At 40.8% G+C, this 27,832-nt stretch overlaps 1 protein-coding gene across 1 annotated transcript in view; it reads left to right on the top strand.

The window, feature by feature from the left end:
• The window catches only part of NDUFA9 (NADH:ubiquinone oxidoreductase subunit A9), a 34,156-nt gene extending 31,117 nt beyond the window's left edge, over positions 1-3,039 (top strand). Inside the window, exons 10-11 of the mRNA XM_037847700.1 lie at positions 305-371; positions 2,742-3,039. Coding sequence (XP_037703628.1) covers positions 305-371; positions 2,742-2,912 — 238 coding nt within the window. The 3' untranslated portion in view covers positions 2,913-3,039. The remainder of the gene's footprint in view (positions 1-304; positions 372-2,741) is intronic.
• The last annotated feature ends 24,793 nt before the right edge of the window (positions 3,040-27,832 follow it).

Genomic DNA, 27,832 nt, shown 5'->3' with positions numbered 1-27,832 from the left:
TTTTATTTTTTAGTTTTTAAGATTACTTGTCTCTTTGGAGGAGAACAAGGCGTACCAGCAGTTGCACAGTTACAGCTGTGATGGAGAATGGAAATAGGAACTAAAAAGCAGAGATAACTTCATAGCTGCTGGTGCTGGGATGTTGGTTATTATCTTTAAAAAAACAAAACGAACAAACAAAAATAATAAATTCAGTGAATTCCTGCTTCTATAGCACCTTCTCTTCCTGTGGTTCTTATTGGCTAGCTTAAATATTGGGCATAGACACACTTATCACATGTGCCATATTTATTCTTTTTTTCAGATTGGTAGGGAGAGTCTTTGAAATTAGTCCGTTTGAGCCCTGGACAACAAGGGATAAAGTGGAGCGGGTAAGTGAGTGAAATCAACACCTGCATGGGCAGAGAGGCTGGGCAGAGTGTTGTAGTTGGATAATTAGGATTTGGGTTGGTTTGCTTGGTTGCTTGCTTGGATTATTCTCATGTTCTTGTCTGTTGGATTTCCTTCTAAGGTCAACTCCTCTGCTTGTGTGCTGAATCTTATCCACCCTCAATCTACTCCAGGGTGTTGTTCCTCCATTATCTTCTCTCTTACTTTATCAATTTCTCTCTCTTTGCTGGCTCATTGCCACCAGCATACAATCATGCCTTAATAGCTCCCCCCCCCCTTTTTTTTGAAAGCCGTCCCTCTTCCTCTAGTCACCCTGTGTCCCCTCTAGGTATTGCCCTGTTTGTCTGTGTCCCCTTTGCATTCTTTCTTTAACCCATCCCATCCATCTCACTTATGATCTCCATGCACCCAAATCCAGCAGTCAGTCTGGTGACCTCATCTCATGCCATTGGTGAGCAACATTTGTCAGAGGGGACCCTTCTGTCCAAGACACCCTGTCTTCCCCTGGATTCCAGATCCCTCTACATTCTCTTGTTTTCTCTCCTCTCACCAGGCCAGTGCTTTTCAGTCTCTTCCTGGTTCACTCTCTTCTTCCTGATCTCTAAATGTTGAGGGACCCACAGGCTCAATCCTCAGCCCTTCCCTTTATTATCTTTCCTCCTCCTCTAAATGACCCTCCCCAATCCTGTGCTTCAGCTACTGCCAGTAAGCTCATGGCTGCAGTTTTCTCTCCAGCCCTCTTCACCCTGCTGAGCTTCAGACTTTTATATCCAGCTAATAGATGTATTAAAGTCATCTGAAACATAACATGTCCATAAATAGCAAACCTGCTCTCCTGGTTTCTCTCATCTCCTTTGATGCTCTCACCATTCACTGTTACTCAAGTCAAAAACTCAGGAATTGCTCTTGATTTCTTCTTTCCCCTACCATTCTAGATTTAGGCCAGCCCTGTTCCACAGAACTGTCCACAGTGATGGAAAGGCTAATACAATTGCAGAAATAAAATTTTAATGTTATTTACTTTGAATTAATTTTAATGTAGATCTAAATTGCCACGTTTGACTCCTGGCTGCTGTGTTGGACAACACAGATCTAGACCATTACCAAATACTATTGGTACAATCCCCTAAATACATGATGTGGCAAATCTTACAGCTTCTCCCTGTTCCCACCTTTTTATTTAACTGTGTTCATAAGAACATTGCACATGTTCAGCTTACAGAAAGATAGAGTGATTATTGTCTCCATTGTACCCACTCTAGTCCCAGCCACTGTCCTTTCGTATCCTAGTCTCCTGCTCTTGTCCCTCTACAGTATGTTGAGCTCCAGACCTCTGGCTCTTCCCATCTTACTTGCTACCTCCAATGCAGTCTTCCTCATTGATCATTTACCTTCTGCAGGTAGAAGTCTTCCAATGGAGGCTACAAAATAAAAATACTGTACTGTCTTTACCTGTGAAGTTGTATAGACCTGATGTTGGCAAAAAGCCAACATCAAATTGTCCTGAATGCTACCTAAAATGTAGAGAAGATGAGAACATAGTCCTCAGGAAATAGATGTGTGAGGCAGCCCCACCCATGACATTTTCAAGATGTTCCTTCTGTGGTCCTGAGAGATCCATGCAGGAGGACTGTCAGACACTTAGTTTATCCTACACTGTGACCAATGCTGCTCTGTGTGCCTATTAATTCTTTGATGTGTTTTGGATGCTCTGAGCACTTTGGAGGTTTTATAGTTCATTTTTCCTTCCTACAAACAAGCTGGGTTTGATTTTTCAGATCTATAATGAACATTAGTCAACCAAGTTAAGTATATATACTTACATAGCTGGACCAAAATTTTATTTCTTACTGAGCAAACATATGCTACATTATCTCCATTATTCAGCAGTTAGAAACTGAGGCAGAAAGTCCATGCTCAGAGTACAGGCACAAGGGAGAATTGAGGAATGGGCTGGGTCTGCTTTAGTCCCCATCTAATTGCTGAACCCTCCTTGTAAAACCACCCCTGGTTAATGTCATTGATAACTTGTGCGTTTCCACTCTAGGCTTATTTCTGTTTAAATCTGAGGGATTTCTCATCTAGAATAACAATGTCCTGTGCTCATGGGTAGTGCTGGGAACCATTGGTCTGATATTTGGTGACCTTGCTTTTTTTTTTTTCTAAAGCCCTCTTTCTGTGTTCTACTTCTAGTGAGTTAGGAATCAAGAAACTGCCACAAACTCCTTGAAGGCAATTAAAATTAAGTCGCAGTAATGTGACTTAAGCCAGCTTGAGTGTTTTAAGTGTTTGCTAGGATAGTACTTGATGTTCTTGTTCAGTGCTCTTTGTGGTTCTTTATTTATTCAAAGGTTCACATCACAGATAGGAAATTGCCTCACCTGCCCGGCTTAGAAGACCTTGGTATTCAGGTGACACCCCTGGAACTCAAGGCCATCGAGGTGCTGCGCCGTCACCGCACTTACCGCTGGCTGTCTTCTGAAATTGAGGATGTGAAGCCAGCCAAGACGGTCAACCTTTAGTGCCCCAAGAGCAGCCCCTGGCTTTTGGTGTCACTCCTCGGGCCACCTGGTTAGCAACCAGCCTACTTGCTTCAGAGAATTCTGTACATAGTGAACAAGATCCCTCTATTAAAACATCTGTGATTAATTTCTGTAGCAGCACTTTTTCTCTTGATTTATAACATGAGAAATCTAGTCATTCATTTAGAACTTGAACATAACCAGGGATTGTGCCCTGAGCGTACAATCCAGGATGCTACATCCAGGGTGATTCTTTTCATGGTAAGGAGGGATAAGAGGCTATTCCTGTGGGACTTCACACCATGCCGTCCAAGGGGTGTGCTTGTAGTCCATAGTGGATTTAAATTTCTCATTACCTGATCCTCACAGCTGCTTTGAGCCTGCAAGACTGGAAACCCTCCCTACCCTCCCCTTTCTTTATCATTACCCATCTGTAAGCGAATTAATCTGTTTACCTTCTGAGTCTACTCTGAATTCCTTTTATGTTCTTCCTGTGTCTCCTGTGTATCTCCTTGGCTCTAAGGTCACTGCACAAAAATTATGCTAATGACAACTATAGGTTCTATAATGGAGGCATATATAGGGTTACATATGAAGAGCTCTGAGAGGGTAGCTCTGAAAGGGCAGCAAACTCATAAAAAAACAGACTTTTTAAAAGCTGACTCTTGCAGCATAGCATGTATGTGTGTTTTGGTGATGAGGCAGGCATTTAGAGCAAAGAGAAGAGCATGAACAAATGCACTGGGGCATGAAAGAGTAGGCAGTTATCTGTAGGAGGTAGAGTGCGTGGCTGGCGGGGAAGAGTGGTGAGTTTAAACTTTATCTTGGAGGAGATGCAGAGCAGCTTACCTGGTGAGCTCTGCCCAGATTTGGGATCACATATGAGCTCCATCACATCTTAGCAGTGAGATCTTGTATAAGACGCCTAACCCCTCTTTCTCAGCCTCAATTTCCTCTTGTAAAAAAACTGGGCATGATGATAATGCCTACATTACAGGATTATGGTGAGGAATTAAATGAGAATGCATGCAAAATGCTGAGCCTGGCAAATAGTAGGCATACATTTGTTTCCTGACTTAATAACTGCTCTTCCTGAGAGGTAGGAGGTTCTATTCTATAAGTAATGGAAATAGAGACTGAGAGGAGTACTAATTGTCCCATTAGTAAGTAGCTGAGCTAGTATTCTCACTCGGATCTATCTGGCTATAAAGGGATGCCTTATTCCAGGAAGGATGTAAGGATGCTCAGGAGAAATGATCAGTTTTACATTCTAGAAGGTTAAGGACCGAATGGCAGCTGTGGTGGAAGGGAACATTTGAAGAAATCTTTCCTGTGAAGGAAAGACCTGAGAGCATGAAAGCCAGAGCAGGCTGGAAAGTTGAGTGAGTGCACATCCTCTGATGTGCGGAGGGGATGACGCCAACAAAGAGAGAAGGTCTAATTTATGTCAGCTGGTCCTGGGGGAAGTGGAAGGGAAGAGATCTAGATAATGGTTGGGAGATGAGCCTCAAACACTAGGATAGTGTGTGTTGATAATAATAGTAATGTATTCAAATGCAACTTTTATATTTTGCCTCTCAATTTTCCTTTAAAATCTATAAATTAGAATGTTAGCCACGTGAGAGCAGAAATTTTTATCTGTCACATTCACTGCTATATCGCCAGCACCTAGAACAGTGCCAGGCACCTACTAAGTGCTCAATAAATGTTGAATGAATGAATGAATGAGTGGGATGGAGGGATCCTTTTTTTACCCTTAAGTGAAAACTCCGTCTGACCCCAAATTGTTCTGGTCTTGTTAAGGTAGTAACAGTTTCAATTCTGTAATAAAATCTCAAGTAATAATAGGCTTGATTTGGTAATTAGAATGCCCAGTCTCATGAAATGATCAAAACCCCAGATTGTTAGCCTTAAATCTCTTCTCTGAACCCCCCAGCCATGGTCCAGGAAGACCATATGGTCAGCTTCTTTTCTCTGTTTTCACTCCTCTTCATCCTCTGTTCTTTTTCCAACAAATTATCCTCTCTCCAAGGCTGAGCTGAGGATGAGAGTGTATTGGTAGGGGCAGGGTGGGGAACAGCCTTATGTGGTGAGGGCCTTTGCTGACAGATATTTGGGCTCTTTTGGCAGCAGATGTTTAAAGCTGAATCTCCTGGAGTGCTTTCTTGAAACTGAAGATGGTTTGGGATTGGTAACTGAAGCTGAAGAAGTAGATGTTGCAGAGGATCAAGTGTCCTGTTAATAAAACATCACCCATTAACACCTTAGCACAAATTAAAGTAGCTACATTTCTCCGATAAGGACCTGTATGGCTGAATAAAGATGAATATTTTATGGAGGTGGTGGGCTGTGTTGGATAGGAGCAGTAGTAAGAAATTTGACTTAATGAGTAGGCAGGGAATTCAGAGATTAATCCAACCTCCACATATTATAATTGAAGAAACTAATAAAAACAAAAGACAGCTCCTTAGCATCTGGGTGGGCAAACACAAATCCCTTCTTGGGCCAGGCAGTCCATCAATAGTACAACAGAATGGACAATAGGGGAAATGTGGGCTTCATTGGAAAACCATGCATTGTCTGGAGTCTAGACACTAGACACTAGACTAGGACACACCCTTCCTGGTTATCTGATTCTCATCCTTAGGGGAGCTATTTCATAGCTCCGTAAGGTGTAGATAACTGATAGCAAGTAAGATAATTCTTGTCCATAGACATGTGAATTCTGTCTGGGGGAGCTTTAACTGACTTCCCTCACCCTCTGTGGAAGAGGCCAGTTTTGCTTCTAGAGGCACAATTATTTCAATATACCTGAACTCTGGGTTCTCCTCTGTGCTGGTTATAACACCTCACTACCTTCCTCATTAATGAGGTAAATAGAATCTTTAATACATTCATTTTTATATCTCTGTGGCAGTTGCGATTTTTGCCTTTTTGTTGTTGAAAATTCTCCTTTAACAAAAGGGACTCCTGGGAACGGAGGTGGGCACTCCACCATCTAAAGGGGACTCTTCCTGACCGCTCGCTCTGGGGGATTGTGTCCATGTAGGCATGGGAGTCAGTGTTGCCTGATTTTCAAATTTTCAAGGGAAGTCAAAGTCTAAGTTTTTGTATAAGTGTGAAGCCTTTATTTTAAAATATTGATAATTTTAAAAGTATTTAAAAAATCATGTGTGCCTAAGAAAGAGGAAATCAAAGGAAACCTGGATTCAAGGACGGCCATACCTGAAGTTGGTTGAGTGTTTCCTCATATGCTTTCTCATCCTTACTGTACCCCTTGGGAAGTATATATCGCTCCATTTTACAGGACAGTGGCAAATATGCCAAGTGTCAGAGAGTAAATGACAGCAGCAGGATCAGACCCTGGTCTTTGTCCAGTGCTGTTTTCCCTTCACATGGGAGCCCTGGGAAATAGAGGAGGAAACAGAAGGTCAAGGTGTAAGTGCTTTGCAATTTTGCCTGGGGTCCATCCAAGCCTGAATAATGTGAGATCATTGAGTTTACAAGAAACATCAGTTGGGAGATCCTAACAAGAGTGGGATGGGTAGATTTTCAGAGAAGCTTTCAGAACACATTGACTTTTCCAAATGATTTTTTTTTCCTGGTGAAAACAAAAAATGTTCCTAGATTCTTTAAGGCTAATGTTTAAGCAGTCCTAATCTAATGATCGTGAATCAAAATGGAAACAAAACCATGGACAAATTACTAAGAAAATTGTCTGGAACATAGGCTGAATAAAAAGCAAAGCCTCTACACTTTTGAGTTTCCTTAGTAAGTTTCACAGTCATAGTAAATAAAGCATTTATGCATTCATTAAAAAAATTGCTAACCGATCAAATTTGCCTGACATTGTGCTAGAGTTTACTTAGGGTATCAAATATGTATAATACTATCTCTGCCATTACTCATTTCACTCACTTTTATAAATGTGGTAAGCAAGACCCTGAGTTTGACACAATAATCCTGAGAGGTAGGTATTATCTCTGAGAAAGAGATAAAGCAAAATGGAGTTTATATGGCTAAGAGAGTTAAAATGGAGTAGGGAGGCCATTCAGGAAGTTACTCTCATGCACATCTCAGATAGATCACAAACTGCCAGGGTATACAAAACCAAAAGCATCAGTGTTTCTGAGGACATCTGGATGTGTGAACCAACCAAGAAATCAGTAAGCTGTCTAACTTGAAGGACATTTGGAAAGCCCCAAATATCCACCAATCAAAAATTTTTACAAACAGTTTATCTAATCATCTTCTTTAAAAACCCTTGCTTAGAAGCCCCAGGATGGGACACAGTTTGGGTTGCTGCCTTAATCTGTACTTCCTGAATTGCAAATTTAAGACCTCAAATAAACGTTTTTGTTGTCTTGCAGCTCAGTCTGTTATTTCTCAGTGGACATCTCCATTTAATAGACAGGGACAAGTCAGGTAGATTTACCTTAAGTTGCACAGCCTTTAAGTGGCAATCCAGATTCTGACTCATAATCTTCTGATTCTAAATCCAGAGCTCTAAACTTGGATTGTATCTGTTTTATGGGGTTCATTACCAGATATTTTGAAATAAAAATTAAAAAGCCCAACATTGTGAATGTAATTAACAGCACCAAATTGTACACTTGAAAGTGGTTAAAATGGGAAATGTTGTGCTGTATATATGTTAGCACAATAAAAATTTTAAAAGCAATAACAACTACAAAACCAACAAAAAGGCAGAATAATATTAAATGCTAACTGCTGATAATTATAAGAGTGCTATTGACTCATTTAGCTAACCTTTCTATGATGCTGTTCAATTGCCTTCCTTGACGACTGCAACCTTTTCTATTAGATTGAATTCAGATGAACCCTCATGACATTTAGACATTGTGCTAGGTGGGGGCGATACAAAGATAATTAATTGATAATTAATTGATAGTTGATTGATTTCTACCTTTGATCTCTACTCATTCCAAATCTCACCATTGTCAGAGTTTTCTCCTTAACACAAAAGCTTGGATTTTTATTCCCTTGCTTTGAAATGCTAAATGCTCTCCCCATAATAAAGTCAAAACTTCTGAGCAGGGCCAGGACGAGGGTGAGAGAGTCAGAAGATGAAATTAGTTTGATGGAGGATGATGTTAGTTTCAGGCAGGTGCATTCTGATGTGATTGTGGAGAATTGTTTGGGAGGGGGTTTCAAAGTTCATGGTTGGCATTTTGACGCAAGGCAGGGCTGAAGGAATAGATTGGGAAGCCATCAGTGTTGAGCTAAGAATTAGGAGACGGGAGAAGAATACTGGGAAACCAATCAGGAGAGAAATTCATAGAGGTCTGGGGTCTCAACCTGGCCACTCTGAGGCCTTTCTGCATGAGGCCACATGATTCCTCTGCTCTTGGGGGGCATAGAAAGGAAATATTGCAACCAGGTCCCCAGAGTTAAAACTCAAGAACACAACTTGAAGTGTGAGTTATCCCCATCCCTGGAGAAAATTATTCCAGAAGGCAGGGAAGGGACCATGATATAAATCTTCAAATTACATGTGCCCAGTCTGGAGATGAGGGACCAGCATCGGTGTGACAATTCTCATAAATTTTCTCAAAATTGTTAGTAATTCTGCAGAGAACATGCTTTTATACTTTGCTCACACTTCTGATGATTTCCTCAGGAAATGGAATTACTGGATTAAATGGAGCGAACGTCTTTAAGGCTCTTTATAATCATTGAGAAATTGGCCTCAAGAAAGGTTGTATAACTTACATACCTACCAGTCATACCCTGTCCTTGCTAATGTTTAATATATTCCTGTTTTTGTATTTCTGTCTATTTGATAGAGTGTAAAGGGTATCATTTAGTGAAGTTCTCTTATGTGTCCAGTTCTATGCTAGATTATGTAAATTAGAGATGAAGGAGATATTTTCTCTGTCTTTAAGGAGCTAAAGTCTAGTGGGGAAGATAGGTATATAAGCAGATAAATTATAATATAGCTGGGTAGTGGTATTTCAGAGATGCAAGCAAAGCACCACAGGAATGCAGGGAGCATACAACTGATTGGGGAGTTAAGAAAAGTGTCGCAGGGAAGGTGAGGTTTAAACTGGACTTTGCAGGATGAGTAGGAGTTTGCCACACCATGAAGTGAAAGAAAAGGCAAAGGGTACTCCAGGCAGAGGAACAAGACCTGGTGCTAGGAAGACATTCAGCTGGGCAAATAATCAGGAGTCGGTCATGCAGACCTGGTATGAAGTATTAAAGGATTTCAACCTCATCCAGCTAGAAATAAGAGCAATTGAAGGGTTCAAAGCAAAACAGCAATATCAGATTTATATTTTGGAAATATTGCTCTGGCTGCACTGTGGATCGTGTATCATAAGAGGCAGAACTGGAGGCAGGGAGAGCAGTTGGATCTGGGGAAGTAATCCAAGCAAGACATGATAATAGCTTGGAAGAGTGATTAGAGAGAAGTGGATGGATCTGAACAGTATTTAAGAATTTTAATACACACATTCTTGGTGATGAACTGACTGTGGAAGATGCTGGAAAGGAATCAAGGATGCTTCCCAGGTTTCTGGATTGGGAACCTGGCTGGTTGGTGGAACCATTGAGCAAGGCATGGAACATAGGAAAAGGAGAAGATTTACATGGGGAAGAAGATGAATTAACTTTCGGACATATCAAACTGGCTAATAAGCCTATGATAAAGGCCAACCTAATTTGTGACCCAAGAAATACAAAGTTAATTGACAATGAGCTATTTTTCTATCACGTTAGTAAATAACCTTAACTACGACAATCATAAAACAGAGTTCACAAAGATTGGTGACGTGGATAATCTTCCATACTGCTCAGGGAGGGTGATAGTGAATAAAATGAAATGAAAAGCAATTTGGAAATATGCATGAAAATGACCCTTCAAGGATTTTATCTTAAGTGAGTAATCTTGAATTTGGGCAGAGAATTAAAATTCACTTCAAAGTTGTTTATTGCTGCATCAAAAAATTGGAAACAATTTTTCTAATTGTGAGGTCAGATGATAAATTCCATTCTCCCATTCAAAATGACGTTTAGAAGAGTGCTCAATGATACAGAAAGATGTTCAAATATATTGTTAAACTTAAAAAAGCTAGTTAAAAATTCACATATATTTTTAATTGTGAAAAAGTTTTTCATAAAGGGACATAATCAAAATATCATCATCCCTGGTTCTCCCTAGGTGTGGGGTGTGGGGATTACAAATGTTTTAAATGTTTTTTGTTTCTGTTTATCTCTATTTTATGAAATTTTTCTAATGAGCATGCGTTACTTTTATAGTAATAAAATTAATAAGTAATAGCAAATAATGTAACATTTAAAATGCAGTAATAGTTTTTTTTAAAGACCATTGCTGGAATTTGATTATGTTAACAGTCCATTGCCAACTGGAGTGGCCAATGACTGTTACTAAATATACAAATATAAAAATGTTTTTGCATGTGGGAAAGCAAATGAATGTCAACCATGTAGAGAGTTGAAAAAGGGATGGTATTTGGGAAAAAACATAATCAAAGCAAACTGGAGTCTATGGTCAACAGTAACATTGTAATATACCTCCATTAAATGTAACAAAGGCAATATGCCAGTGCTAAATGTATATGAGAGGGGGATATAGGGGAGGAATATGGGATTCTTGGTAGTGGATTTGCTGTCCTTACTATTGTATTGTATGACATGTTATTTTTCATCATTTTTTTTTATTATTGCTAAGAAAAAACAATTTTTCTTGTAGTAATCAATATGTTTAAGTGCTGATTGTGGTGATAAATGTACAGTTTTATGATGATACCATGAACAACTGATTGTACACTGTGGATAAATGTATGGTATGTGAACATAACTCTATAAAATTGTGGGAAAATATATATATAGGAGTAAAAGTGTTGGAGGAAACATGGTGAGAGGGATGTACTTATCTACTGTTGATGAGCAGGTAGAATGGTGTAGCCTTTCTGAAGGTCAGTGTGGTTGTTCCACAAAAAGTTAAGTATGTGGGGACCATAAGGTCCTGCAACCTCATTATGGGGTATGTCAATTGAAGATCTGAGGGCAGAGAGACATGAATGGACATTTGCAAACTGGTGTTCATGGAGACAGTAATCATGATTTGCAAAGGGTGGAGGTGACCTAAGGGTACATAGATGTTGCTGACAGGGCGGCGCAGGAATGAGACACAGACACAAAGTTAAGAATTAAGGGAGCAGGGGGCCCACTGCATCTCATGCTAAGTGGACAATAATGCACCTTTGCTCCAGTTATCTATTTCAGAAGATCAGGGAGTATATGCTAAACGTCCTCAGGCTCGGGAGAGCCCACCAGATACCTATGTTTACATCCTGTTGCATATCAGAAGGAACAATCTAGGTTTAGGACAATAGTAAACGTTGTCGTCATAGTCACAAGACACATATCTTTACAGGGCGGGCCCGCACAGCGTTCCATGCAGGCCTGAGGCTTAGTGTTCTAAGCCACCACCCTAGATATGCCTCAGGCAACATGGAAGACTCAGTTTCCCAGATGTCCCCCTTTTTATTTTAGCTGCTGGCCAGATCTCTGTCTGCCACTTGGGCTCCGATCTGAGCCGGGCATGGGAAACAAAGTAGCCACGGGGGCAGGAGACCTCCCTTAAAAGGGATGAGGGTTCAGACCCTTGCAACGCTGGGGGGGTGAGGTTCTGTGCCCCACCTCTGTTGGCCCCCAAGTTTTCTCCTGATGGCCCCTCTGCGACTGTGCCTGTCTTAGATTGTTCCTTCCCTGAGGAATCTTACCCGTCTCTGGCTAACCAGCCATCCTCTGGGGCCATACAGGGTGATGTAAGGGAGGGGCAACGCCCCCCAAGAGGGTTAGTTTTGTCTCCTTGACAGCCTATGCCCCGTGGCCTCCATGCCCAACAATGGTTTGGACCCAGGCAGCCAAAATAAGAAGGAGGGAAAACTGAACGAACTGTTTTCTTTTGCATTGCCAATGTTTATATCTTGTTGCAGCAATGGGGGGTTAGGAATATAAGCCCAATAGGTATAATTTCCAGAACAAGCACATGCCAGAGATATACTCACAGCAATAGCAATAACAGCCAACATTGCTGCCGTCAGGTTAGAACCTGTCATAGGCAGCTTGTCTCGTTGGACTTGTTTTTCAGCATCCTGACATAATTTCTTTATCTGCCTCCAAGTTGGATGTTGGGCTTCCCTAGTTCGGGGTGTTGGCCCGATCACTGTTGTCTTCAGTGTCAGACCCTGGAACTGCATCACTGGTGGCTCGACGTCCCATAGGAATTTTCTTTTCTTTGCTGGGTTCATGGTACAGCTTCAGTCATCGGGCCGGTATCCAAAGTGGTGCTCGTCAATCACCTGGGGAAACACAAGCATAACCTCTTCCCCATGTTAATGAAGTACCCATTGTCCATTCATTAGTTAGCATGTCCTTCCACCATATAGGAGGTGCTTTCTGGAAATAATGTTTCAGTGTTGTCTTTTCAACTGGAAAATGTCGTTCTGCAGCAGTGCCACCCAGTGTTTCATAAAAATTTAGAAAATTTAAAGTAAATAAAGCTTTTGATAATCGTTCATGGGGAGTTCCATCATCTCCCCCTTTTTGTTTTGTTAATATAGTTTTTAAAGTATGATGGGCACGCTCAACGATAGCTTGTCCTCGGGGATTATAAGGAATACCAGTGGTATGACGAATGCCCCAAGTCGTAGTAAAAGTAGGAAATTTTGCAGATGTATAGGCTGGGCCATTATCGGTTTTTAAAGCACGGGGCAAGCCCATAGAGGCGAAACGGGCAAAAATTTGAGTACGAACATGTCAAAATGTTTCACCAGTTTGTGCTGTGGCCCAAAGAAAGCCAGAGTACGTGTCAATGCTGACATGAACAGTGGCTAAGCGGCCAAAGGAAGGGATATGAGTAACATCCATTTGCCATAAGTCATTGGGGGCTAGACCACGAGGGTTAACACCAGGATCCTGCAGAGGTGGAGCAGTAAGGAGTCGACAATTAGGGCAAGAAGAAACAATATCTTTAGCTTGTTTTCTAGTAAGGGAAAATCGAGCCATGAGTCCTTGCACATTAAGATGAGTAAGCGAGTAAAAATGAGAAGCTTCTGAAATAACAGGCAGTAATAATTTATCCACAGCAGCATTGCCAGCTGCTAAAGGGCCTGGGAGGTTGGTATGGGAACGAATATGGGTAATATTAAAAGGAGATACACGAGCGTGAATAGCTGATTGTAGCTCAAGAAAAAGGTTAAATAAACAAGGAGGCAACTGTTGCTTAATGGATGCTGTTTCAATTTTACTAGCTACATGAACAACATAGGCAGAATCAGATAAAATATTAACAGCCTCAGAAAAATCTGTTAAGATGGCTATTACAGCAGCCAGTTCAGCTTGCTGGGCAGAGAAATGAGGAAGATCTAAAACTTTGGACTTAGGGCCAGTATAGGCAGCTCGACCTTTAGATGACCCATTAGTAAAAACAATGGGAGCATTGATTAAAGGCTCACAAGAAGTATACTTAGGCAGTATCCATTGTGTACATTGAATGAACTGGAAAAGATCATTTTTTGGATAATGATTATTTAGCTGGGCAACATAGTTAGCTAGAGCAATTTGCCAGGCTAGATGTTGTTGCAAAATAACTGAGAGTTCTTTAGCAGTTATAGGGAGCACAATTAAACGAAGGTCAAAACCATTGAGTTGTTTTGCCTTTTTTCTGGCTTGAGCAACTAAAGTAGCTAAGAGATCTAGATAAGGGGAAATGGATTTTAGGGAAGAATTGGGCAAGAAGATCCATTCTACAAGCTTATCATTTTGCAAAAGCAAGCCTGTGGGGAATTTGGGAGTGGAAAAGATAAGTAGAGATAAAGGTTGTGTAGGATCAACACGGGATATCTGAGCTTGTTGAACTTTAGCTTCCACTAATTGTAATTCCTTCTCTGCAGCTGAAGTTAAAGATCTAGGGCTGTTTAATTTTGAATCCCCACAAAGGATAGAAAATAGGTTGGAGAGCTCATAGTTAGCTATACCTACTTTGGGGCGAAGCCAATTAATATCCCCTAGTAGTTTTTGTAAATGATTTAAGGTGGTAACAGCATCTCTGCGGAGTTGTACTTTTTGGGGTTGAATTGTAAGTCTATTGATACTAGAACCCAAATACTGTACAGGCAAAGTACGTTGCACTTTGTCAGTAGCAATATGCAATCCTACATCCTGTAAAGCTTTTTGAACAGCATAGAACAAAGCTTCTACTTCAGTCTCCTGAGGTGCAGAGCACAAAATATCATCCATATAATGGTATATAAGCTTTAGGAAAATTTAAATAGACAGGCTGTAAGGCACAGTCGACATAATACTGACATATTGTAGGACTATTTAGCACACCTTGTGGTAAAACCTTCCACTGACATCGTTTAGAAGGGGTTTTATTGTTAAGGGACAAAATAGTAAAAGCAAATTTTTTCTTATCTTGATCAGCTAAAGGGATGGAAAAGAAACAGTCTTTAATATCAATGACCACTGAAGCCCAGCTTTCAGGAATCATGCTAGGATTGGGGAGCCCAGTTGTAAAAGTCCCATGGGCTGAATGACAGCATTAACACCTCTTAGGTCAGTTAACATTCTCCATTTTCCTGATTTTTTCTTTATTGGGAACACAGGAGAATTCCAAGGACTAAAAGACTCTTCGATATGCTGCAAGGACAATTGTTTTTGAACCAATTCATGTAAAGCCTCTAATTTTTCTTTTGTAAGCGGCCACTGCTCTACCCATACTGGTTTTGTTGTAGTCCATACTAATGGGACAGGTTGGGGAGGCGAATGAACAGCAGCCACCACTAAAAAGGTTTATATCCTAAACCAAATTGGTCACATTTTGGTGAGACTTGTGTGGGTGAAGGGGTACCTTGCAAATGTATGTACACCAAGCCCACAGCTAGGGAAATACCCCATATTTGCCATCGTTTTGTGGCTTTGAATACTGTACACTCCACTAGGAGGAGGGATATGTACAGTAGCACCCCATTGTTCAAGTAGGTCTCTGCCCCAAAGATTAAGAGGCAGAGCAGCCACATAAGGTTGTAAAGTGGCCTTCTGTCCCTCAGGGCCAAGGCAAGGCAAAATATGAACACTTTGCATTAGTCCCTGAGGGGAGCCTAGGCCCACAACAGTAATTTGTGCCTCTTGCGAAGGCCAATGTCGGGGCCAATGTTGTTGACTAATAATAGAGACATCTGTGCCCATATCTATAAGCCCAGTAAAGCTATGCCCATGAATTCTAAGAGTACACATAGCGTGCGGCTCCTGCAGAGCTTCTGTGAGAAAAATTCCTGCCTTTCCTGTGCTACCGAAACTTCCATTTTCCCAATTTTTAGAGGAGGAACCAACAGGTACATAAGGTAATAATAAGAGTTGAGCAATTCTTTCGCCTTTATGGGCAGTCCATGGAATAGAAGAAGACATGACCACCTGAATTTCCCCAGTATAGTTAGAGTCAATGACTCCAGTGTGTACAGGAACACCCTTAAGATTGAGAGAACCGCATCCAAGCAAAAGACCCACCGTCCCTTTAGGTAAGGAGCTGTAATAGCCGGTGGGGACCTTAACAGGATTATTAGGGAGAAGACATACCTCAGCACTGGCAGCGAGGTCTACTGCTGCACTCCCTGCTGTAGCTGGGGAAAGCTCCAAGACGGAGGGCTTGGAGTTGGTGGAGGGACAGCCTGCAGACTTTGATGTTGGATTGGGAATGCTCCCTTTCTGTGAGGGGCTGGGAGCCCACCCCGATTGCCATTTCCCGAAAGGGAGGTGCCATCCTTATGAAAAGCAGATCGGCACTGGTTAGCCCAGTGTCGACCTTTTTGGCATTTTGGGCACATACCAGGCTGCTTTTGTGGAGATTTATTTTTAAAGTGACCACATTCTTTTCTAATATGACCCACTTTTCCACAGGAAAAGCATTTTCCTGGGAAACGAAAGCCAACTCTCAAATTAGCCATGGCTTGAGCCATCATTTCTGCTTTATAACCTTCAGTCCCAATATCTTGGCATAAACGAATATAGTCAGTAAGATCAGCTTTACCTTTAAATGGGGCAATGGCTCGTTGACAATCTTTATTAGCATTTTCATATGCTAGCAGCTGCAAAATAGTATCGGCAGCCTCTGAACTAGTAATCTGCCAGTGTATTGCCTCTTGGAGCCGGGCAATGAAATCTGGATACGATTCTTTTGGCCCTTGTAAAACCTTTTGAAAGGATTGTGCAGCTTTACCCTTAGCTTCAATTTTGTTCCACGCTTGCAAACAACAATGGCGAGTCTGCTTGATTGCCTGATCATTATAAACAGACTGATTTTCAACAGTGGAATAAGCTCCTTGGCCCAGTAATTGATCTAGATTTATATTTACTTTCTGTTGCCAGTTATGTGCAGCCTGTCATTCTGCATGCTCAGTCCACCAAGTCCTAAATTGTAGATATTCTCCTGGGCTAAGGACTGTACGGGCTAATGTGGTCCAATCTATGGGAATTAGATGAGAACCTTCAGCTAAACTTTGCAATATGCCAACTGAAAAAGGGGAATGAACCCCATACGTTTGTACAGCTTTTTTCAATTCTTTAACAACTGCAAATGGGACATGCTCATGGAAGTAAGTATAAACTCCATCAGGATAATTAGCTTCTTGTCCAGGAGGCACTTCCTCACGAACCGTAACAGGGAAGGCAACAGGACAACATATGGCCTCTAAATCTCCTTGCCGCCTGGCTTCTGCCAGACCCTGCTGTACGCCAGAGAGGCGGGTGGGTTTAACTGCCGGGGTACAGCTATGTGCAGGAAGGGGCGGCGGAGGCGGCGGGGACCATTCCTCCCAGCAAGGCACAGAAGGAGGTTTGGGGCATTGACAAGAATAAAAAACTTGAGATTTTACTGGATCTTTTTTACCCTTATATCATCAGAAAGAGGATTGGGACCAGTATTGTCATCAGACTCATATTCTTCCAGTTTTTAAGGTCTCAAGAACAGATTTAATTAAAGACCATGTAGACCAAATAGTACCAGGTAAATGAACTCCTTGCATATGTTTTTGTTTCATTTCCTTACCTACCCGCTCCCAGTCATGCAGTTCAAGGGAGCCAAGGGTAGGGAACCAAGAGCAGTATTTTTCAATAACCTGTAGCAATTCTAAGATTTGTGACTCCCCCACCTTGACACCGCTGGCCCGCAGCAGCTGCCGTAAGAGGGAAATATAGGAAACATATTTATTGTGTCCTTCAGCATTACCCATTACCCTGCTTATAATGCTCGGGGTCGTTCTACAAGGAACGCATACAAAAGACAGCCGTTACCTCCACCCGAGTTCCAGCACCGCTGCACCTCAGTCGTTCAAGCGATTCTTCTGTCAGGAACCAGGTCTGGTTCTTCGAGCCCCACGTTGGGCACCACTTGTTGCTGACAGGGCAGTGCAGGAATGAGACACGGACACAAAGTTAAGAATTAAGGGAGCAGGGGGCCCACTGCATCTCGTGCTAAGTGGATGATAATGCACCTTTGCTCCAGTTATTTATTTCAGAAGATCAGGGAGTATATGCTAAATGTCCTCAGGCTCGGGACAGCCCACCAGATATCTATGTTTACATCCTGTTGCATATCAGAAGGAACAATCTAGGTTTAGGACAACAGTAAACATTGTCGCCATAGTCACAAGACACATATCTTTACAGGGCGTGCCTGCACGGAGTTCCATGCAGGCCTGAGGCTTAGCATTCCAAGCCACCACCCTAGATATGGCTCAGGCAACATGGAAGACTTGGTTTCCCACACATAGACTGAAGAATGGAATGGTGTACTGTGGTGTACGCATATAGTGGAACACTGAGCAACTGCGAGAAGGAGTGAAGCTGTGAGACACACAATGAGGTGAGTGGATCCTGTACACAGTATTTGAGTGAAGTACACCAGAAATAAAGGCAAACACTTTAATGCCCCACCAATATGGACTAACTACAATGTGTAAACTCAGAATTGAATCTTAGAACATAGCCTAACGTGGACATAATTATTGTAATAGTCCCTAGATTGTAAGCTCTTACAGCAGTTAACTCTATTCCTGAATTGTAATGCCTATCTCTAAACTTTGAGATGCTGATCCCCTAGCGTATAACCTGATTGGTCTCTGGAACAATGCATATCTCTGAGACACCTGAAACTCAGAGCTAGAGCTTGACAGATATGAATGTCAGTATTAGCACATACAGCATCTGTTAAAAAGAAAAAGCTGAAAAAGAGCCCAGACTTCAATTAGTGATATGAATGAAGCAGATCTGGTTAGGACTAGGGCAAACTGGGCCAAAAGGTAAAGGTCAAAACTGACTGTGTTTTAAAACTTCAACTTCCATGTGAGACCAAGGGAAGAGATGTCTATTTGGTGCAGGATCTATATTTTCTAAACAGTAAACTCTACATTTGGTTTGTTCAAATGCCACAATTACATGGATCTTTGAATAGGAAGTGAGATATGGTAGGTTAGTATAGGTTAGAGTGAAATAGTGACACATCCCAAAGTAATTTGGGCAAAAAATAAAAAATATATTTACAGCCCACCCCCCCCACCCCCTGCCCTGAGGAGCTGGGGGAAAGTGCAGAAGTGTTGGACTTCCTCACCTGGACTGGTGTTGATGTTGTCACAAACATTGGGACTGGCAGTTGGATGTGCTGAGCCCTCTATTGTGGGACTTGCCCTTATGAAGCTTGTTACTGCAAAGGAGAGGCTAAACTTGCATATAATTGTGCCTAAGAGTCTCCCCCTGAGTGCCCTCTTTGTTGCTCAGATGTGGCCCTCTCTCTCTCTAACTGAGCCACCTAGGCAGGTGAACTCACTGCCCTCCCCCCTACACGGGACCCGACTACTAGGGGTGTAAATCTCCCTGGCAACGCAGGATATGACTCCCGGGGATGAATCAGGACCTGGCATTGTGGGATTGAGAATATCTTCTTGACCAAAAGGGGGATGCAAAATGAGACGAAATAGTTTCAGTGGCTGAGAGATTTCAAGTGGAGTCAAGAGGTCACTCTGGTGGACATTCTTATGCACTATATAGATAACACCTCTTAGGTTTTAATGTATTGGAATAGCTAGAAGTAAATACCTGAAACTACCAAACTCCAACCCAGTAGTCTGGACTCCTGAAGCTGATTATATAATAATGTAGATTACAAGGGGTGACACTGTGATTGTGAAAACCTTGTGGATCACACTCCCTTTATCTAGTGTATGTATGGATGAGTAGAAAAATGGGGATAAAAACTAAATGACAAATAGGGTGGGATGGGGGGATGGTATGGGTGTTTTTTTCTTTAATTTTTTATTCTTATTCTGATTCTTTCTGATGTAAGGAAAATGTTCAGAAATAGGCTGTGGTGATGAACGCATATGATGAACGTATATGATCGTACTGTGAACAGTTGATTGTATACCATGGATGATTGTATGGTATGTGAATATGTTTCAATAAAACTGAATTTAAAAGAAAAAAAAAAGTCCATTGCCAGGGTGGGCAGGCCTGGTAAACTGAGATGAGAGGGACAAGCTATCTTAGCCTGAAGTGTGAGGACAGGTGTCCATCAACCTAGTAAACCGTAAATATTTATTTTTTATTTTTTTATTATGAACTTTAACATATATACATAATAGTGATAACTTTCAATGTGCGATTCAACAAGTAGTTAGCAAATTTCAAAGAATGTCATGGATCATAGTTCCACAGCCTCAGCTATTTCCATTATTGTAAAATACATCATACATACAAAAATGTGTTAACTTTCATGTACAGCTCAGCAAGCAGTTATGTAGGTAATTTCAAAAATTGTTATGGGTTACAGTTCCACAGTCTCAGTTCTTTCCTTATTATGCGATATAAGGTATATACAGAAAGGTGAAGACTTTCAAAGCACAATTCAACAAGTAGCTATAGAGCAAATCTCAAAGGATGTTATAGATTACAGTTTCACCATGTCATCTGTCTCCTTCCAGCTATTCCAAAACCCCAGCATCTAAATATAAATATATATTTATATAAAGTTTCACTATTCATAGACCTTTGTTAAATCTAATCTTGTTTGTTGCTATCCCTTCCTCTCAATGTCTCCATCTTCAGGGGTGTCTAGGCAGTGACTAGACTTGTTCATAATGAAAGTGGGTGTTGACAGTATGGAGAAGGGGGCTGCATCTGATTGTTGACCTTCAAAGGCTGTTGCCTCTGGGTTTAGGACTTGTCTGGCATAGGAACACTCTGGTGGATTTAAGTTTCTGAGAGAGAAAACTTAGTGAGTGAATCTTTTATAGAATCTCAGGTAGGGACCTAGGTATTTGGGGACTACTATTGGTAAGGGCATGGCATCCTGTTGCCATTTGGGATGTCGAGCTAGAGCTGAAATAAGAGAAACCTCCAGGATAGCCTCTCAACTCTGGGATCTCTCAGCCACTGTGACCTCAGCTTGATACCTTTCTTTTTTCCCCCTTTTGGTCAAGTAGGCATTTTCAATCCCTCGCTGCCAGGGCCAGGCTCATTCCTGAGAGTCGTGTCGTATGTCACCAGGGAGAGTCATTCCCCTGGGAGCCATGTCCCTCTTTGGGTGGTGGTGGGGGGGGGGGTTTGTTATTGAATTTATTTGCCAAGTTGGGCTTAGAGAGAGAAAGGCCACATCTGAGCAACAAAAGAGGTTCTCTGGAAGTGTTTCTTAGGCATAATTATAGGAGGGCTCAGCATCCCATCATAAATATTTTTTACGTATGTATACACACACACACACACACACACACACACACATATGCATCTGTGCATATTTTATGACAGCTCTAATTGAAAGTTGCACCTTAGCTAAAAATTGAGTGTTTATGTCGAAGAGTGAGTAAAGATACTTTGAATAAGGAAAGAAATAGCTTTAGCTGGAGAGAGAAGCTGTAGCACAGAAGCTTCTGGAAATACTGTCCTCTTCACAAGGTTTCTAGGAAGACAATCTGCAAAAAATAGATTAGAAAATTATTGGTATAATTTTTTTTTTGAGCAGCCTAACCCTTTCTTCAATTGAAATATTCCTTCTTTAGTAGCTTAATATGTAAAACAGATAAAAACATGATAGTCTGCTGGAAGCAGGAAGATGGGGGCAGAGTAGGAGAATAGAAATCCCAGAGCTCTGCTAGCTCCATGTCTACCCATGGGCCTTGACAGCAGCCCCAAATGCACCTGGGTGGAGCCCCTGGTGCTTCTTAGAGGATGGTTGGAAAAACCACTGGCATAGAGCAATCAGGATAAAAAGCCAAGCTCCCTGGAAAGGTAGAATTAGCTTTAGCAACTGGCAGGAGAGTGCTATGATGGTGAACTGCACAGGGTCAAGAGGAATGGGCCACAGAGCCTGCGGTGGGAGAATGAGCACAGGGGAGCAGAGTTGAGTGTTCCCCTTGGATCTGCCTCGGTCCTGAAACATGGAGCCTTTAGTAGAAGCACCCTACTAGCTTGAAGGTCATGCCATTACCTGCCTGGGTAGATTTAGCATCAAGATTTAGTTGCTAGATTTAGCAACTAGATTTAGCATCAAGCTGGGACATCAGGCATGCAAACATATACAACCTCCCCCTGCCCAACAAATATGCATTATACGCTGCTTCCTACTTTGGTTCTTATTGTTTCCTGAAAAGATGTGAGAAAATTTACACATTCTAGTCCCAGAGGGATGGAGGGGGGTCTATTCCCAGAGAGCTAGAAGTAGGACAAAATCATTGAGTTTTTGTACACGTTTCCCCCAGAAAGCAGAGAATGTTGAGACCACCCAAACTTTTGACCTACAGAACCCTGTTGTTTTAAGTCAACAAATTTGTGGTAATTTGTAATAGAGTAAACTAACTTTTGGTTCTAATTGTTCCATCAGTGACTCTCACCATGACTGTACATTTGTCTATTTGTCTTCAGTTCAGTTTTTTTTTTCATGTATTTTGATGCTTTGTTATATGGTACATATACACTTAGCATTGTTGCATCTTCCTGATTGATAGACTCTTTTATTATTATAATTTTTTCTCCTTTATCTCTGGTGATACCCCTTGTCTTGAAGTCTTCCTTGTCTGATATTAATTTAGTAATAACAGTTTTTTAATGCTCGCTATTGGATTGCATTTCATTTTCCATCCTTTTACTTTCAACTTGTGTCTTTAAATTTAAGTAGGAAGAATATTGTTGAGTCTTGCCATTTTATCCAGTCCATGGTCTGGATAAAGAAATAGCTTTAGTGTAAAGAAGCAGATAGTAAATATTTTAGGCTTTGCAGTCCATGTGGTCTCGGTTACACCTACTCAGTGATGCTGTCATAATGCAAAAGCAGCCAGAGGCGATTCTTTCATGTGTTCCAATGAAATCTTATTTGCAAAAACAGGTAGCAGGCTGGATTTGCCCTGCAGACATTTTTTTTTTTCCTGACCCCTGATCTGGTCTGACAATCTCTGCCTTTTAATTGGTGTGTTTAATTGCTCTGTATTTAATTTAATTATTGATAAGGTTGGATTTAAGTCTAACATCTTGATAGTTGTTTTCTATTTATCCCATATACTTTTTTGTTCTCTGTTCTCCCTTTTCCTGCTTCCTTTGGTTTAATTAAAAAAAATTTATTTCTTGTTTTAATTTCTCTATTGGCTTTTTAGCTGTACCTTTTTATTATGTTCTAATGGTTGCTCTAGGGTTTATAGTATATGTCCTTAATTTATCACAATGTAATCAGGATTAATATCATATAATTTTGTATTGTATATTTTTAAATGCAGGAGCCTCAAAGCAGTATAATTCCATTACCATTCTGTGCTTTGTGCTATTGCCGTATATTTAACTACTATATAAACCCACCTTACAATGTTACTATTTCTTCTGTAAGCAATCATTTATCTTTTAAGGGTATTAAGAGAAGAATAATTACAATATTTTATATTTGCCCACAAATATAAAATATTTGAATTTCATGACCTTTTATTTATTGTCAATCTGCTAAATCTCTCCGAGTCTTTAATTTCAGATATTGCAATTTTCAGTTCTCAATTTCCCCTTGTTTTTTTTCAGCATTTCTAGTTTTTTTCCTTGTGACTTCTCCATAGGTTGGCTTGTTACATCGTTCTTTTCCATTAAATCCTTGGACATTTTTATAATAAGCATTTCAAAGTTCTTGTCTTTTAATTCCCACATCTGGATCATCCTGGAGTTAGTTTCTATTGTCTGCTTTTCTTTTCTTGTTTATAGTTCACATTTTCCTGCTTCTTAACACATCCAATAATTTGTGATTGTTTCCTGGCTGTTAATGTGCTGGCAGCTCATTTTGATGCTGTTGACACTTGCCTTTAGGCTTTGTTGGAGTAGGGTTGGAGTGGCCCTTACACTAAAGCATGGTCCTTCCTCCCAAGCAGTGGTCCTTCTGGTGTCTTAGTAGAATACCCAGCATGTTTAGTAAGGTCTCTCCCTGCTGACTCAGCCGGAGCTCTCGTGTCTCCCAGGACTGTGTGCCCTCTAGCATTTCTGCTATGTGCTCAACCTTCTAGTTGCTCTAGGCTAGTCCTTATAGGGTTTCTCCCTGGGTCTGTTCAGCCTACCCTGTGTCAGGGAACCCACAGGGAATCCCCAGACAGATTTTTGGGTCCCCTTTTTCTGCTCAGCTTCTTAATCTTTGGGACCCTGCACTGAAATTTCCAGATACTCAGCAGCTCCCAATCTCTGTTCTTGGACTCTTTATCTCAGTGTTACTGCTGTGCTCCATTTGGGGTTCACCATCCCATGCCATAGTTGTAAAATTGTTTCTTGACAGGGAGCTGGGTAAATGTAGGGCTTACCTCATATTTCCCTTCTCTCAGGGATCACATCTTTTGCTGTTTCTTGCCTGAAAATGGTTGTCTCATATATTTTGTTCAGTTTTATAGTTGATTTTGGCAAAAGGGCAAGACTGATCCCAGTTACTCCATCATGGCTAGAAATCAATTTCTGAGAATTAAAAAAAAAAATAGTGCACTGCTTCTTCATCTGTATCATCTGATTCTTCAGTCAATGTAATATTATCTAAAGATATCCTTCTCTCAAACTTATGAAGCTAGCCCTTTACTTGCCTGAAATTCCAGAATACTTTTTTCCTAAGTACTTCTTCCAATTTTCACACAAACTGATAGTTTCACCTTAAATTATTCAAAGTCCCACTAGAATGCTTAAATGAAATGGAAACTAAGCTGTTGGCTGGCAGGTGGCAGTTGGTAGGTAAGGTGGTGCTTCAAATTATCATCCATCAGATAACATATGTGTGAAGGGTTGTGTTTAAAGGCTTATGAAGGTATAGTTCATGGACAAGAGTGGGTTGCATAAAAATGGCATTGTCATGTAAAAATCTATTCTAGGGTAGTTCTGGTGGTAACGATCAAGCCTTCCTTGCTAGGTTACAGATGAAATCACAGCTATGTTTGGTTAAAGAAAAAACCCAAACAAAACAATCCAACACTTGGGTTCTTGTTCTTTTATTGGCCTATTTTCCAGGCCAATCCTTTTCCTTGGGCCAATTCCCTTCTTTTATAGGTACTCAGGGCACGTGAATTAATTGCAAAGAATTCTGTTTATCTGTCATTTCCCAAAGTTGTTAAATCTTTATCATTTTGATTGACTACATGGTATTATGATGCTCCCCAATTCTGGAGTATGATTCCTTTCCCTGTTGCCATGATGGGAGGGGTTTGTATAAAATTGATTATTTGTGGAAAGATAATCTCTTTGACTGAGTCTTACCTAAACGTTTTCTTGCTCAGTAATCTTAGTTACCTTATGGTTTCTTCTGAGGTCACACATTCTCCTGCCCCCCACTACTGGCTGTGGTCAAAAACTATTCTCTTGATGCCTTGCTATTTAATACTTGCAGCTGTCATATTAGACTTCAGCACAATGTTATCTAAACAGGTATCTATGCTGGTTTAACTCTGTTCTGTACCCCAGAAAAACCTATGTTCTTTGTTCTAGTTTGCTAATACTGCCAGGATGCAAAACATCAGAGATGGATTGGCTTTTATAAAGGGGGTTTATTTGGTTACATAATTACAGTCTTAAGGCCATAAAGTGTCCAAGGTAACACATCGGCAATCGGGTACCTTCACTAGAAGATGGCCAGTGGCGTCCAGAAAACCTCTGTTAGCTGGGAAGGCACGTGGCTGGCGTCTGCTCCAAAGTTTTGGTTTCAAAATGGCTTTCTCCCAGAATGTTCCTCTCTGGGCTGCAGTTCCTCAAAAATGTCACTCTTAGCTGCACTTGGGGTATTTGTCCTCTCTTTATCTTCTCCGGAGCAAGAGTCTGCTTTCAATGGCCATCTTCAAACTGTCTCATCTGCAGCTCCTGTGCTTTTCTTCAAAATGTCCCTCTTGGCTGTAGCAGCTTGCTCCTTCCGTCTGATCTTATATAGTGCTCCAGTAATTTAATTCAGACCTTCCCAATGGGCAGGCCAACACCTCCATGGAAATTATCCAATCAGAGTCATCACCCACAATTGGGTGGGGCGCATCTTCATGGAAACACTCAAAGACTTACAGTCTAATTAACACTGATGGGTCCACCCACACAAGATTACATCAAAGATAATGGCATCTGGGGGGGACATAATACATTCAAACTGGCACATTCTTTTAATCCAATTTTGTGGGGGCACACCTATTGTGTGTGGGACCTTTTAATTAGATTGTGTCCATGGAGATGTGACCCTGCCCATTCAAGGTGGGTCTTAATCCCCTTACTGGAGTCCTCTACGAGAGGATAAAAGGCAGAGACATTTTGGTGAGAGCCCAGAGAAGCTAAGAGAGACATTTTGGAGAAAGCCATTTTGAAACCAGAACCCAGGAGAGAAGGACCAGCCATGTGACTTCCCATGTGACAGAGGAACCCCAGATGCCACCGGCCTTCCTTCAGAGAAGGTATCTACCTCTTGATGTCTTGATTTGGACATTTTCATGGCTTAAAACTGTAAATTTGTGAACCAATAAACCCCCATTGTAAAAGCCAACCCATTTCTGGTATATTGCATTCCAGAAGCTTTAGCAAACTGAATCAGTATCAAATCCAGGAGATCTGGAAAGACACTAGGAAATGGATATATATGAAAAAGGAAAACTGCCTGCAGGTTATCTATACTAACTTCCAAAATGAGAGCCCAAAGAAGCATGATAAAAATGCTGAAAATAAAAGAATGCAATTTGATCTAGAGTGAATATTACTTAACCTTCTGATCCTCAGTTTCCTTACCTATGAAATGGGGTTATAATCCCTGCTTCACAGGGTGGTTGTGAATAAAATACCTGACACTGGCTGGCCCATAGAAGGTGCTTACACAATATTTGTTTCATTCTTTTCCTCTAGCACATGCTTATAATCTACAAATGAACTTTGCTCAACCAATATTATCAATCCTATTCCTTATAAACTCAATGAATTTCTGAAGTTACATGGATATTTATAGCTGATTTACTATGTGTGTATACACTTTAATCTCTTGAGAACATACCATTCCTAAATGAGCATAGAATGAGCAGAAACTTTGGTGACGAAATATAAGGGGGAAGGAGTTAAGGAGTTTCCAAAAAAAAAAAAAAAAAAAAGTCAGCATTGTGATCAACAAAAGCAATTCATTCTAAAATATCTAGTCTGGCTAGATACTTTTATGCTAAGATAGAAAAACAATAGACATGATTAAATGGTTGAATTACCACCTGTTCCTCAATAGGCTGTAAAACACTACAAACAATATTTCCCACTTGGTTGAATGCTCCATTGCTATGCTTAATTACAATGCATTTCTACTCTCAAAAACTTTATTTATTGCCTCTGAGAAAATTTCCTGTCTTTGATCTCTTCTCAGAGATTCAGATTCAAATTTCTGTTTGATCACTGGACATACCTCATCTTCCAGAGTCTCTTCAAATGAACACATGCTTAGTTGACCTGATTGTTTCCCAATTCTACTTGTCTTAGTTTACCAGAGATGCTATGACAAAACCACACAATGGGTTGGCTTAAACCAGATTGTATCGGCTCACAGTTTGGTGAGCCAATTGGACTAGGAGTCCAATACCAAGATGTTGGCAAGGCCATGCTTTCTACTGGAGTCGATTGTTTTCCGGTGCTGGTGGTCTCCCATCACACGGTGCTCTCTCTCTTCTCTGGCTTCTTCTGACTTCTGTCTTCTTCCCGTTTCTGGTTTCTACTGAGTACCTCTGAATTTCCTCTGTTTATATGGCCTCTAGTTACACAGATTAAGACCCTCCCTGATTTAATTTGGCCTCTTCCAAAATAGGATCTTTTGAAGATCCAATTTACAAATGAGTCCCCACCTTAACTAATAATAGCCTCTTTGAAGGGCCTTTTACAAATGGGTTCACACCAACAGGAATGTGGACTGAGACTTGAACATGCCTTTTGTGGGGGACATGATTCAGTCCCCAACGTTATTTGTCCCTTTTGTTCTCTCTCTCCATTGCGGACACCACCAAGGACTCAATTGCTGATGCTAGAAACTTCAGATCCTCTGTCAATAGTTCTTTCCCTTTCATTTCCTCCATTTTCACATGGCTACCAGTCCTGGTGAATCGATTTTAAAGTATCATTAATTTATAAATGTTTTCTATAATAAAGTTGATAAGACCACGTCAAAAAAAAATTTAAAAATACAGAAAAGAAAATCAATTGCTCATACCTCTACCACCTTAATATAACCATTCTTACTATTTTGGGTTACTTCCTTCCAGTCTTTTTTCTGGGACTTCTATGTGGTGTCTTTTTTCTTTTTCTTTCACTCTTTCTTTTTTAATTTACTAGTAATTAAACTCCATACTTTATTCAGATTTTACCAATTTTTCTACTAACATCTTTATTTCTGT

This window comes from Choloepus didactylus, chromosome 8, assembly GCF_015220235.1.
Source record: "Choloepus didactylus isolate mChoDid1 chromosome 8, mChoDid1.pri, whole genome shotgun sequence".
Classification (NCBI taxonomy): Eukaryota; Metazoa; Chordata; class Mammalia; order Pilosa; family Megalonychidae; genus Choloepus; species Choloepus didactylus.
Note: the sequence above shows the minus strand (reverse complement) of the source record. Positions and strands in the feature narration are given on the sequence as shown.